Genomic DNA, 13,585 nt, shown 5'->3' on the forward strand with positions numbered 1-13,585 from the left:
GTCTCCATCTTGCTTTCTGCCAGGACCGTCTTTTCCACTTTTTTCTCTAATTCACACAATAAACTCTAATCAGATGTACCAAACCTTTATTCCCCCTAAACTAAGTTCTACAACTTCCCCCACAGTCTACACTTTGGTGGCCGACACTTAGCACAAACAGCCACAACAATAATGGGAACAAAACAGAGATGAACAGGACCCTCCCATAAGATGTGTGGGTTTTTGTTTAATTCTCTAGCCCAGGGGTGAGCCAACCTTTCTGTAAAGGTTCATAGAGTAAATATATTCAGTTTTGCAGGCCAGATGGTCTCCAAGAAACTTGAATTTCCTTTCATTTTCTCCCTGAGTTTTTCCAACTATTTCAAAACATAAAAGCCATTCTATCTCATGGGCCGTGAAAAGACAGGCTGTGGGCCAGATGTGGGCTGCAGTTTGCCAACCCCTGGTTTAATTCAAAACAAAAAGAAAGCCACCAAGCCATATGCTGAACTAATTCTTGCAGTTTTCTTATTGAAAAACGTAGACTTTGAATTTCCAATTTGCGACAGACCCCTTTGCCCGATTTCTCCTCCAGGAATGCTGGCTATTACCACACTCTCACTTCCAGGAACTCCCAAGGGCCAGAGAGGGTCTTGAAGAGGACCAAGTCCTTTTCTCTGCCTAATAATGAAAATCAAGTGAATGGTGAAAACAAATCTGCAAGTAGAATTTACATCTTTTACAAAAAATCACATGCCTTTTGCTTTATACACAAACAGCATACGTCTGTCTTTAACACAGGAAAAGATCAGGAGGTTTGTCCAATATTTCATAAACTCCAATGTAGTGAAGGAGATAATGAAATGGGTGAAATGAAAAGACAATGCCTCGCTAATGACAGCCTCGCTGGCTTTTCCAATCTCATCACTTCAGACGAGAGCCATTCTCATTATCACGTCTCACTGCTGCGTGGGGGTCGCATGGGGTCCGTTGGGGACCGCTGCCCACACTCCGGAGAGAAATGAAACTGGGTTTTGGTCTATTAACCACATCCCTTGAAATGGCTGGCTTGATTTTCAGCGAATTTGAAAAATGTGTTTGCAAATGTGTTTATTAAAATCCAGGCCACCAGGCAAGCAGGTGATTCCACCTGAGTGGCTTTGGGAGCGAAGGGACACCTTGAACTTCTCTGTCATCCCCCACCTGAGGGGTCAGCACATTTGTCCCGTAAGTGGGCCACTAACTATAAAAGTGTACAGCAGCCTCTGATACGCATCCCCAAAGCTACACTGTTTATAAGAACTTGACAATGAGATAACAGATCTCTGGAGAAAAAGGCAACTATTAAAACAAAATCTCGGGGCCGGCCCGGTGGCGCAGCAGTTAAGTTCTCACGTTCTGCTTCTCGGTGGCCCAGGGTTCACCAGTTCGGATCCTGGGTGCGGACACGGCACCACTTGGCACGCCATGCTGTGGTAGGCATCCCACATATAAAGTACAGGAAGGTGGGCACGGATGTTAGCTCAGAGCCAGGCTTCCTCAGCAAAAAAGAGGAGGACTGGCAGTAGTTAGATCAGGGCTAATCTTCCTCAAAAGAAAAAAATCTCAATGACAGCATTCTCTTCTCTGAGCACAATTCCTCCCCATAAACGCCTCGCCTCATTGAAACCTCCAGGTGAGTCTGAATAAGGCAGAGAGGTTTCATTCGCAGGCATGACGACTGATCAACCAAGATCTTGGCACGCCTGTCCTTGCTGACAAGAACACACATCTGCAAGGGTGAAGCTTGATTCAGCAGCTACGTACGTTCCCTGCTACCTACAAACCACCAGGTGATGCACGGTCTGGATTTGACAAGGGAATAAATTATAGAAGCGATCAAGAAGAATGATGTTAGCTGAGAAGCAGTAAAAATGGACTCGACCCTGGTTTAGCAAAACCCCACCATTGTCACTGGCTCTTTCAAACCTTCCAAGAACAGCCAGGTCACAACCATATTTGCCCAATTCCTGCCTGACATTTACTGGGGAAAATTCAGAAAGGAACAGCTAACATCACCCCTCTTCTGACTTTCTGACAGCCTCCAAAATGAATCCTAGGTGCTTCCCACAGCATAATTTGAAACAACTCAAGTTGAAAGTCAACTTATTGGTTAAAAAATGTATAAACAAAAGGTCCTTTTTAGAAATGAGCTTTATTTTCAACGCTATTTCGTTCTAAAAGCCTGTGTATTTCCTTTTTCCTCCCACCAGGTTTACCTACAAATCAGGATTTCAAAAACCACCAGAAACAAATCAAACACCTGTGGGAAGCAGGCGCCCACCACCAGCGTTTCATTTTGGAGATTAAAGCAGGACTCTTTCAACGAGGCTTTCTGTGCAAAACGCTGTGTTTCCTCAAATGAGGCTCATTGTTTTTCAAACTTGAAATCACCCACTTGAAAAGCAGACCCAAAAACCCAAGCTTTCAGAACTGGGTCCTCATATTACCGCATAAATCACTCTCAGTCTAAAAACTGTACAATTAATGGCCCCAACAGTTACTTTAGCAGAGGGCTTGAAGGCAAGGCCAAATTTCTCACAACACCCTCGTCCGGCCCTGCCAACGGCTCTGCACCTCTCTTGCGTGGGAGTCAGTCAGCCCTCACCCTCGAAATCCTGGGGACGACCGCAGGGCACAGAGTGGCTGAGCAGAGCCAGGGGGACTGGGAAGGAATATGGACGCACACCCAGCACTGCTGTCAGACCCAGCAACAGTGAACTTGCTCCTTATTCATGAACGCAGTGCAATAAAGAGGCTGCAGGAAACGTCAAAGCCAAACTTTCTGCTTCAGATCCTTGGACAAAAGTGAGTTTTAAAAATCTGTATAATTTGAACCAAAAAGGATGGTTATTAAAAGTAAAGAAAGAAATATCAGAACGAGTTTCTAGTGAAAGCTTGGTCGAAGAGGAATTCCAATCCAACGAAATGATCTACACGTGTTCTTTTCTCTACGGGGAACCAGAGTTATGACAGCCCCTTACAGGAACCCTCCTGAAACTCCTCAAGTAGGCAGCATTTCAATGCAGAGACCAGAGTGAAAATATCTTTGAAAAGAAAACAGTGACGTGGCTGGGAAACCGTGAGCATCTTGGCGAACATTTTTTCCACCCACCACGAGCTTGGGCTTTCTGGGAAGGTCACCGGTTTTCCAGGCAAAAACATTCTTGAAGTTGTCAGGAACGCAGGGGAGGAGACTCAGCTTCTGGACGACTGTTCCTGGTTTCGTATCTGGGGCTCAGGAGCCAAAAAGCCTAGAAAAGTCAGAGGGCAGAAATGTCCGTGAGGACGGGATGCTGGCGCTCTGAAAACACTTGTAGTAAATATTTTATCTCCCTGTTCTTAAGATTATTTTACATCATTTTGTGACTTTATAAGTAACTCTCCTGTTACACAACAATTTGAATATACTTAACACAAACAAACCGTACACTTAAAAAAATAAAAGGGGCCAGCCCGGTGGCGCAGCGGTTAAGTTTGCGCACTCTGCTTCAGTGGCCCAGGGTTCGCCGGTTAGTATCTTGGGTGTGGACCTAGCACCACTTGTCGAGCCATGCTGTGGCAGGCATCGCACATATAAAATAGAGGAAGATGGGCACGGATGTTAGCTCAGGGCCAGTCTTCCTCAGCAAAAAGAGGAGGATTGGCGGCAGATGTTAGCTCAGGGCTAATCTTCCTCAAAAAAAAAAAACAAAAAAGTAACTCGTTTTAAAAGTACCTACTTTACATGAATCTGCAACATTTTAGCCCATTTTTTATTACTGCAAGTCAGCGATGACTTTCATAAATAAAAAAAGACCTTTAAATAAAGAAATGATTACAGTTAACTCTGTTCCTTAAAGAAAATCTGGACTAGAAAAGGCGTGGAAACTGTAAAACTGTCCATGACGTTTGGGAATGGGAGCTAAGTTATAACCCAGGCCTATAGGGAAAGCCACAGAGCTGTTACAAAGATAAAGAAGAGGATTCTACCATCTCTGCAACATTTTCATCAACCTAAACTGTCTCCAAAATGAAAAGGTCACTGGAAAAATGGAGCAGGAACAACTGGATCACCACACGCACAAGAATGACACTGGATCCCTATCTCACACCATATACCACAATTAACTCAAATTGATCACAGACTATTAAAATTAAAACTACTAAGCTCTTAGAAGAAAATTTAGGCATAAATCTTTGTGACCTTGGGTTAAGCAATGACTTCTTAGCTATAACAAAAACCACAAGTGATAAAAGAAAAAAGATAGATTGGACTTCATCAAAATTAAAAATTTTGTACTTCAAATGACACCATCAAGAAAGTGAAAAGGCAGGGCTGGCCCTGTGGCTGAGTGGTTAAGTTTGCATGTTCTGCTTTGGCGGCCCAGGGTTTCGCTGGTTCGGATCCTGGGCGCGGACATGGCACCGCTCATCAAGCCACACTGAGATGGCATCCTACATGCCACAACTAGAAGGACCCACAACTAAAAATACACAGCTATGTGCCGAGGGCTTTGGGGAAAAAAAGGAAAAATAAAATCTTTAAAAAAAAAAAAAAAAGAAAGTGAAAAGGGGCCAGCCTGGTGGCGTAGTGGTTAAGTGCGCACATTCCACTTCTCAGGGGCCCGGGGTTCACCGGTTCGGATCCCGGGTGCGTACATGGCACCGCTTGGCAAAAGCCATGTTGTGGTAGGCGTCCCACGTATAAAATATAGCAAGATGGGCATGAATGTTAGCTCAGAGCCAGTCTTCCTCAGCAAAAAGAGGAGGATTGGTGGTAGTTAGCTCAATGCTAATCTTCCTCAAAAAAAAAAAGAAAGAAAGAAAGAAAGTGAAAAGATAACCCACAGAATGGGGGAAAACACTTGCAAATCATGTATCTGATGATGGACTGGTATCCAGAATATAAAAAGAACTCTTACAATGCAGTAATAATCCAATTTAAAAAATTTGAATAGTCATTTCTCCAAAAAAGATATACAAATGGTCAATAAGCACAAGAAAAGATGCTCAACATTATTAACCATTGGGAAAATGAAAACTCCAACCTTCATATCCATTAGGATGGCTACAATCAAAAAGCTGACAATAACAAGTACTGGCAAGGATGTGGGGAAACTGGAACCGTCATACACTGTTGGTGAGAATGTAAATTGGTGCAGCTACTTCAGAAAATAGTCTGCAGTTCCTCAAAAGGATAAATATACAGTTACTATATGACCCAGCAATTTGACTCCTAGGGACGTACCAGAGAGAACTGAAGACATACGTCTGCACAAAAACTTGTACCCAAATATTCATATCAGCATTATTTGTAATAGTCAAAAAATGGAAACATCCCAAAAATTCATCTACTGATGAGTGGGTAAACAAACTGTGGCATACCCTTAACAACGGAAAGGAATGAACTACTGACACCCGCTACATGAAAGAATCTAGGAAACACCATGCTAAGTGAAAGAAGCCAGACATAAAAGGCCACATAGTGTATGACTCCATTTATGTGACACGTTCACAACAGGTAAATCCATAGACACAGGAAGTAGATCAGTGGTTGCCAGGGGCTGAGGGAGGGGAGAACAAGGAGTGACTACTTAATGGGTATGGGGTTCCCCTCTGGGGTGATGAAAAAGTTCTAGAATTAGATTGTGATGATGGTTGCACAACCTTGTGAATATACTACAAAATACTGAACCGTGAGGACCGACTTCCACCTTGTACTTATAAATCCTCCACAGTGTGACACTCTCCTTTTCTCCCTATCTTCCCCCCATATTTTAGTATGAAGATTTCAACATAGAGAAGAGTTAAAAGGACAGTTCAGTGAACACCCACATACACACCACCTACTTTCTGCAACGAACACTTGGCTTTATCATGTATCTATCCATTTATCCATCTCCCTTACTTGATGTGTTTTGAAGTAAGCTGCAGACACAGTACCCTTGGTTTGTAAACATTCAGGTGTATTCCTCCCTACATTTTAAGTTTCTCATGACTTGTAAAATTTTCCAAAGTAGCTCAGCTCAAAAAATGTAGAAGTGGGTGCAAGGAGGAGTGAACCACCCCTCTACCCCACTAACTCCTTCAACAGTCGCAGCACAGTCACCTCCGTGGACAGTCTGGAGTGCATCCTTCCAACTCCTTCACTAGAAGTGTTTCCCTCACAGACTTCAGGCACTCATTCAGCATTTATTCAAGGTTTACTGCATGCAAATCACAACTGGAGGCCAAAATGTGCATGCAGGTGACCTATGGCCTTCTTTCCTAACATTCCCCGTGTAGACAGAACCTTCCAGCACACCATCAGTGATGGCATCGTCACAGTCAGTCACACAAGCATCCTTCGAGTTACCTGACACTTCCTCTGTTCTTGGACATTTAGGTAATTTCCAGTTTTTTAATATCCTGGGAAAGTCAGTCACCGCCTCCCTGACAGAGTCCTCTCTGGAGAGAATCTCCCCTCACTCATGGCCCCTGCCCAAAGAGCCAGCCTAGGTCAGGGGTCAGCCCCCTCTTTCTGTAAAGAGCCACACAGTAAATAATTCAGGCTTTGCAGGCCAGACCACCTCTGTCACAATGCCCCAACCCTGCCACTGTAGTGCAAAAGCAAAAACAGGCAGCAGGTAGATATGGCCCATGGGCTGTGGTTTGGCGACCCCGGAGCTAAGTGGTTTTGCTGGAGTCAGGAACTCCCAACCCAACTGGACCTGGGTGACACCTGGCTAGGTCACTCAGACTCTGCTCCCAGGAAATGAAATCAGGACACTGGCTACTGACTATGTTGGCCTTGGGGAGCTGAGCGAGGATGTCATGGAGCCTGAGGCTGCCACCCTGGTCACAGCCCAGCAGATGAGCAGTTAAGAAAGCTAGTCGGGCAAGAGAGGATAACAAAACTGATGGACAGAAAAGAACAGAATGATGAAAAAATTCCGATTTTCCCCCTGTCCCAGGACCTTTGCATATACTGCTTCCAGCGCTACTGTCTCTCTCCAGCTCTGCCAATGGCAGGCTCCCTCTTGTTCTTTAGGTCTTGATTTAAAGGGCACCTTCTCAGCAAGCCTCACTGATCACCTGCTAAATTGAGAGTCCTCTCACATTAGCCACCTCACAATTGATTTTTCCCTATTTGCTTGTTTCCTTTCCTTGTTGTGCGTGTTATCCTGTACATTCGCTGATGGCAGGGACGATGGGTGTCTTGGTCTCCGCTGTCACCCCAGAGCACAGCCCACAATGAACAGTTGTGAGTGAAGGAATGAATGAATGGACAGGTGGGGACCTAGAAATAAAGGCTGGAGGAGCCCCCAACTCTGTTCGCCGTCCTGTGAGTCCTGCTCACGCGTCCTATGCTGTTCTGTGAATTCCCTGATGTCTTCGTGAGCCCTCTCTGTACCTGGGCAGGCCTCATCCGAGCTCCCAAAAAGGGTCTCTAGGGGTATACACCACAGGCCTCGTTCTGGGCTCTAAAACATCCCGTGACACAGTGAAACCCTTCCTTCCTCGTTCTCCTAGGTCCTCGAATCATCTGCTCAAACAGCCCCTGGCCTGGCACAAGCACTGCCCGGCAACCCCAAACTCAGCACCTCGATTACTCAGGACAGCTGACTTTTCATTTTCATCCTCTTTGGGGGAAGCACACAGGGATAAGCCCAGAATCGCAGAGAACATCAGCTTCTTCTGTTTCTTCCCTGAGTCTGTTTACTATGAGTCTCATAATTCATTACCAGCAGCATCGGAATTAGGGCCCCGACACCGGAACGAAAATCAACCCGACTGGATTTTTTTAGCCTAATTAGAAAATGGAAAGAGGCATAAAAACAGAAGTCAAGTCTGAATACACTGCTGCTGGCTTCCAGCTGGGCAGGGGCAGGATCCAGTGGCACGCTTGCCATCAAGCCACATTTTCCACCTTGGCAGATGCCAAGCGCGGCAGAGCTGGTGAGGGCGACAGGGCCACAGCTCAGGGCAAGGCCTCCCCTGGCAGCCCCTGCCGAGGGGCCAGACACAGCCAGGCCATGGAGAACGCCGTGTTCCAACCAGAGCTCTAGCCTGGATTGTGGTGACAGAGTTGAACCCCTGTAGCCCCTAGTTTCTTCTCTAGCTTGGAGAGTGCTTATTTTGAAAGCAGAAAGCGTAACACAAAAATGTAGTCTGAGGATACCGAGAATGACCACCGGGTAGATCGCTCCGGAGAACGACGCTGAGGCCGTGACACTGAAGGGGACTTACACGATCATGCAGAACATCATGAAGACGTTCCAGAGGGCGATGAAGATTCGGAAGTATCTGAGGCTCAGTAAGAACTCCCGGATGTTGTCACCTGCAAAGTCAGAAAGTGTTTTTATAAGCACTGCTACCATTTCTGCTGGCCCAGCTGCAGCGTGCTTCCGCTGTCTCTGCCTCGGGTTCCAGTGGCAGCAGGCCTTCCCTTTGGGCTCCCCAACCCTCAGCACTCAGGCTGTGGCTCCCAGACCAATCCCGTGAGGGCACCAAGCCCCCAGCCTCTGACTGGCTCACTGAGGGGCGCGTGACCCAAGTGTGCCCAGTGAGAGTCAGCCCTGGGAGTTCTGCCCCAACGACTGGGATAGTTGCTTTCTGCCAGCTGTGCTGGGCTAAGAAGTTATAAACCCAGTCCTCCAGGGCAGGGGTCAGGTAACCACAGCCCGGGGCTGAAGCTCGCCCCTGCCTCCTGTTTCTGAACGGCCCAGGAGCTAAGAACGGTTTTTACACTTCTTTAACGGTTAAGAAAAACATAGGACATTTTGTGAGATGCAAAAATTACATAAATTCAAATTTCAGCATCAGAAATAAAGTTTTACTGGAATACAGCCGTGCTCAATCATCTACATATCGTCCACGGCTGCTTTCGAGCTGCAGTGGCAGAGCTGAAGTGTTGTATCAGAGACTGCATGCAGCACAAAGCCTAAAATATTTACGATCTGGTCCTTAACAGAAAAACGTGCAGAGCTCTACTCTGGGGTCACCTTTGTCGATACAAGCCAGCCTGATAAATAAAACCAACCCAGAAGGAAAAAGAGAGCAGGAGACGGGTACACACTGGAGAGCTGGTTTGTGCCCTAAACGCAGGTGGGCCTGAAGACAGCTCTACCTTTGGACATTCCCATTTGCTTTGACTACTCTGAGCCGGGTGTTGACGGTTTGCAACTAAAAGCATACTGATTCGGACAAGGAAAACGGGAGTTCTGCTGTGGTGATGACTTCCTCTCGTCCCCTGATGCCGAGGAACAGAAACTGCTCCGAGAGGAGGTCATTTGGTATGTTAAGACTCCAGAGACCTAGATTCCAGAACCTTACTGCAGGGTTTCGAGCCTCTCAGCCTCCCTGGCTAGGCCTCCAGGATGAAACAGACAGGCCTGGGTTAAGTGATCTAGAGGGGTGCCACCCACAGTATCATCGGCAGACTGGAGCTGTCCAGTAAAGACGGAAGACCGGCACGAGCTGAGAAATGTCCCCAACAACCCAATGTGATGGCCACCTAACGATGCTGTGCCATCCAAGCGTGTGGTCAGCGTGTGGTCTTGCTGAACACGGCCCAGACATGTCCAGTACTGTCCAAGCCACAGAGTTAGCCACATGCGGCACAGCCTATGTAAGTGTTGGCCCAGGACAGACTGCAAATATCAGAGATGGGTCCATCTCCAGGATGTGTGAGAGGCGCTGCTCAGCAAGGCCCTTCTCAGAGCCCAGGATCATGAAAAGGGGCTCTCCTGCCATCAACAGATGCCAACTGAAGGCCACTAGTTCCCAGCAGCAGCCAAGTGCAGGAGACATAGGGAGGAAGAAGACAGGTGTCCCTGCCCTAAAGAGCTCACAGCAAGGACAAATACTAAAGAAGTGATCAGACGTGATTATTCACATGACGAGGGCCACGGCAGAACACACTGGGGGGACCCCACCTAGTGCGTGTTGGGGAGGGGTCGGAAGACAACTCTCTGAGGAAGTGCATGAGCTCGACCTTAAACGGAGACAGGAGTTTACTGCCCTTCCGTGGAGGTGACATGGGCCAGTGTCTGACTTGTCTGTTCCCCAGTTTCCTCCCGTGCAAACGGGGCTGATGAGGGCCTGGGAAGACCTTGGCACGGTGCCTGGCACACACCGAGCCCTCAACAAACGCAGCCACTATGGTATTAGGGTCAGCCAGGTAGAAGATGGAGGGCAAGGAACCCTCTCTGCAGGGAGAGGGCCCTGGCTGGAGGGAGCCTTGCAGGGAGCCCCTGATCAGGACACAGCCACCTCAGGCCCAGTCTCCCACCCATCACAGCTCCTATTCAGATGTGGGCCACAGCCTCAGGGCCTGGCAGGCTGCCTTCCACAGAGCAGCTAAGCAATACACACAGCTGCTGAATGAATGTACGAATGAATGAATGAACAGATGGATGGTCCAGTGACTGAGAGTGCCACCTCTGGGGTCAAAAAACCCAGGTTCTTGGGCCTGGCCCGGTGACACAGCTGTTAGGTTCATGTGTTCCGCTTCGGGAGCCCGGGGTTGGCCAGCTCGTATCCTGGGCGCAGACCTACACACTGCTTATCAAGGCATGCTGTGGCAGCGTCCCACATATAAAGAAGAGGAAGACAGGCATGGATGTTAGCTCAGGGCCAGTCTTCCTCAAAAAAAGAAAAAAGAAAGAAAGAAAAACCCAGGCTCCAATCCTGATCCTGTCACTGACTTGCCAGGTGGCCATAAGCAAGTTAAGGCACATCTCCGAGCCTCAGTTTTCTCATCTGTAAAATGTGAAAACGCCCTTACCTTTTAGGAATGAAGGTGAAGTGAAACACCCATGAGAAGCACCTAACAAGGTAGCCACCACCAGGCAGGCCTCCAATAAAGGGGAGCTGTTGGACTGTTTTCAAAACCACTGCTCTTCGGGGTTCCCCTCACCTTTGGACAAAGCTCGATCACCGGACCCACCACCTCGTCTGCGACGCCACCTCCCAGAGCACCTTCCTTCCACACACCCCAGCCAGGCAGCAACCCCATCACCGTCCCCACCTGACGCCCCCTCCTTCACCGTTTCTTCCTGGTGTAGGAAGTCTGTCCCGCCCCATAGTAGTACAGCCCACAAGGCAGGACTGACTTTGGTCTTGTCCCCTGCTCTGTCCCCAGCATCCAGCACAGTGGCCGGCATGTAGTGGGTGCTCAGCAAATGCTCGATGAATGGATGGATGGATGGATGGATACCACAGTCACAGGCAGGGCCCATTAGATTCCAAACAGTCACTCGAATAAACTCAGCAGCAAAGTGTACATGCCAGGGCCTCCGGGGACCAGGCAGGTGAGATGACGTAAAGACGAGAGGGCTGGGGCTGGGAGGAGGTAAAGGCCACAAGCCTTGCCTCAGTGGGGTCCTGCTTCTCAACCCCATTCAACAGGTGCCAAAAGGTCATTGAACCCCGAGTTGTAGAATGTTCTGATTTTTCTTGAAAAATCAGACATCTGAATTTCTTATATGACATTTCCTGACTTATCTGAAAGCTAGTGTTGGCATCTAATTACAAAACAGAGTACAGGTCCACAGGACTCTGAAAACAACAGCTCCTGGTGAGGCTGTTCATTCACTCAATCATTCATTCATTCATTCATTCATTCCTGCTGGAGTGCTGGCACCGCGAGGGCAGAGGGATGAGCTGAAACTAGCTGCAGCCTCTTCTCTGGAGCTTAAGGTCAAGTGTGAGGGGCAGACATTAGCCAGATGACAGCGCACATAAAAAAACTATATCTCTGGGAAGTGACCTGACAGCTGACCTACGCGGACAAGGGGAGGTCTGGTAGGAGGAAGAAGCCCGAGACAGGTGGGCAGAAGCTACACCCTCAAGCCCGTCACACAAACACGCGCACACACAGTTCAAAAGGACCTGGTGACAAAGAACTGCCCTCTCTGAAACGGAGCGATTCCAGAGACCAGAAAGGAGGCCTTACCTGTGCTGGGCTCCCGTGACTCATCCCCAAAGCCCTGCGTATCCTTCTTTTTCCTGCAAAAAGAAGCAAACAGAGTCCACTTTCAACGGGACATATAGACTGCTCAGTCCCCTGGCCCTGACCCCCAGCTCAGAGGGGAGCTCTAGACCTACCGCTGACTTGCTGTGTGACCTCGGGTGGTTCAACGACCCTCGCTGGGCCACCCCCTGCCCCGCCAATCACAGCCAGGCCTGCAGCCGCCGACACGGTGTCCGCGGGTGCCGGGTGCGGGGCCGAGGGTACGGGGAGGGCTAAAAGCTTCTTAAGGGGTGGGCCTGAGGCTCACCGGGGCTGCGTGCGAGCAGAGGGACCCGGGGGAACGGAGCACCCGGATTTGAAGTCTGGACGAGGGGAAGGTCACAGGAGGACAGTCCAGGATGGAGGCGGGGCCAGAGGACGGGCTGGGGGCGGGGCCTGAGGCGTGGGGCGGGCTCGCGCCCGGAGGGCGGGGCTACGGGTCCCCGGGGGAACCGCGGTGCGACGCGGCCTACTCACAGCTTAAAGTTGAGCACCGCTCCGGCGTTCATCAGCAGCGTCCTGCGGAGGGAGAATGCGTTAGCTGCGCCGCCCCCACCCCGTCGGGCCCTCTCGCCCCAGCCTCTGGTCCCCCGAATTACCCGAACAGCAGGACGTCCCCGATCATCGTTACGACCGAAGCTGCAGTCAGAACCGGAAGCGGAAGCCCTGGCGTGGGCGGGGAGAAGAGCACGAGCCAACCAATCTAGAAGCAGCGCTGGCGAAGGCTGGGCCAGTCGACGGCCAAGGCAGACAGCTCCCGCCCTCTGCAGGCCAGGCCCCCTTAGCAAAGACCTAGCCTCCCAGCTGAGGATGCTCAGAGGGTGGCGAAGAAAGGGCCGGACGAGCTGTGACGTCACCTAAGGGGCGGAGCCATCTGGGGCGGCATTGGAAGCGTGACGCGCATGCGTGAGGGCTCTCGAGAGAGCGGGGCTACTTTTACTTCTCCTCAGCTGGGGTCTCGGATGAGGCTTCTGGAGAAACTGGGCCCCCTAACCACTGAGCAGCACGGGGGAATGGGTCCTGACGCAGTGGGCTCTCCCAGGCATGGACTCCCATGATTGGACTCCAAAAGGCGGTCCTCCTAGGCCCAACGGAGGTGGGGATCCCCACTAGTCGGGCATTACGGGGGCTGGGGTCCCACGGAGGACAGGGGTCCCCACGGGGTATAGAGGTCGTGACTTCGGAGGAGTGGGATCATGACAGCTCCATCGAGGACAGAGGTCCCGACCGAGTGGACCCTGTGGGGCACGGGGGAATGGGGTTCACAATGATCGGGCCCCACGAGAGAAGAGGGCCCCATCCAAGCGCTCCACGGAGGATGCGGGTCCTAATCGAGCCTCCTGATCGAGTGTGGGGTCCTGACTGTCCGTCCTGCCTGGGTGGGCTCCATGCGAGACGGACCCCTCAGTGGACAGGCCCCCAGTCCAGCTCTCCCTCCACAGGGCTCCGCACCCCACCTCGCTGGGCTGAATGGGGTCGCGGTGGCCTGAGGGACAGAGCAGGACTCTGATCCGCCGGGCTCTGGAGAGGGCGGCCGCATGACCCTCATCGGGGCCAGCCGCCGCCCCTCCTCTCCCGCGGGGCCGGGTT

The 13,585-nt window shown here is 50.1% G+C and overlaps 1 protein-coding gene across 1 annotated transcript; it reads right to left on the reverse strand.

Annotated features, from left to right (window-relative positions):
- Positions 1-2,154: 2,154 nt before the first annotated feature.
- On the reverse strand, positions 2,155-13,523 carry SMIM7 (small integral membrane protein 7). Its single transcript, XM_008531309.2, has 5 exons — positions 12,595-13,523; positions 12,473-12,514; positions 11,939-11,991; positions 8,230-8,320; positions 2,155-3,272 (listed from the first exon to the last, which is right to left on the reverse strand). The coding sequence occupies exons 1-5, from the start codon at positions 12,618-12,620 to the stop codon at positions 3,257-3,259; spliced, it is 228 nt and encodes a 75-aa protein (XP_008529531.1). The 5' UTR covers positions 12,621-13,523; the 3' UTR covers positions 2,155-3,256.
- Positions 13,524-13,585: the final 62 nt, after the last annotated feature.

This window comes from Equus przewalskii, chromosome 20 (assembly GCF_037783145.1).
Source record: "Equus przewalskii isolate Varuska chromosome 20, EquPr2, whole genome shotgun sequence".
Taxonomy (NCBI): domain Eukaryota; kingdom Metazoa; phylum Chordata; class Mammalia; order Perissodactyla; family Equidae; genus Equus; species Equus przewalskii.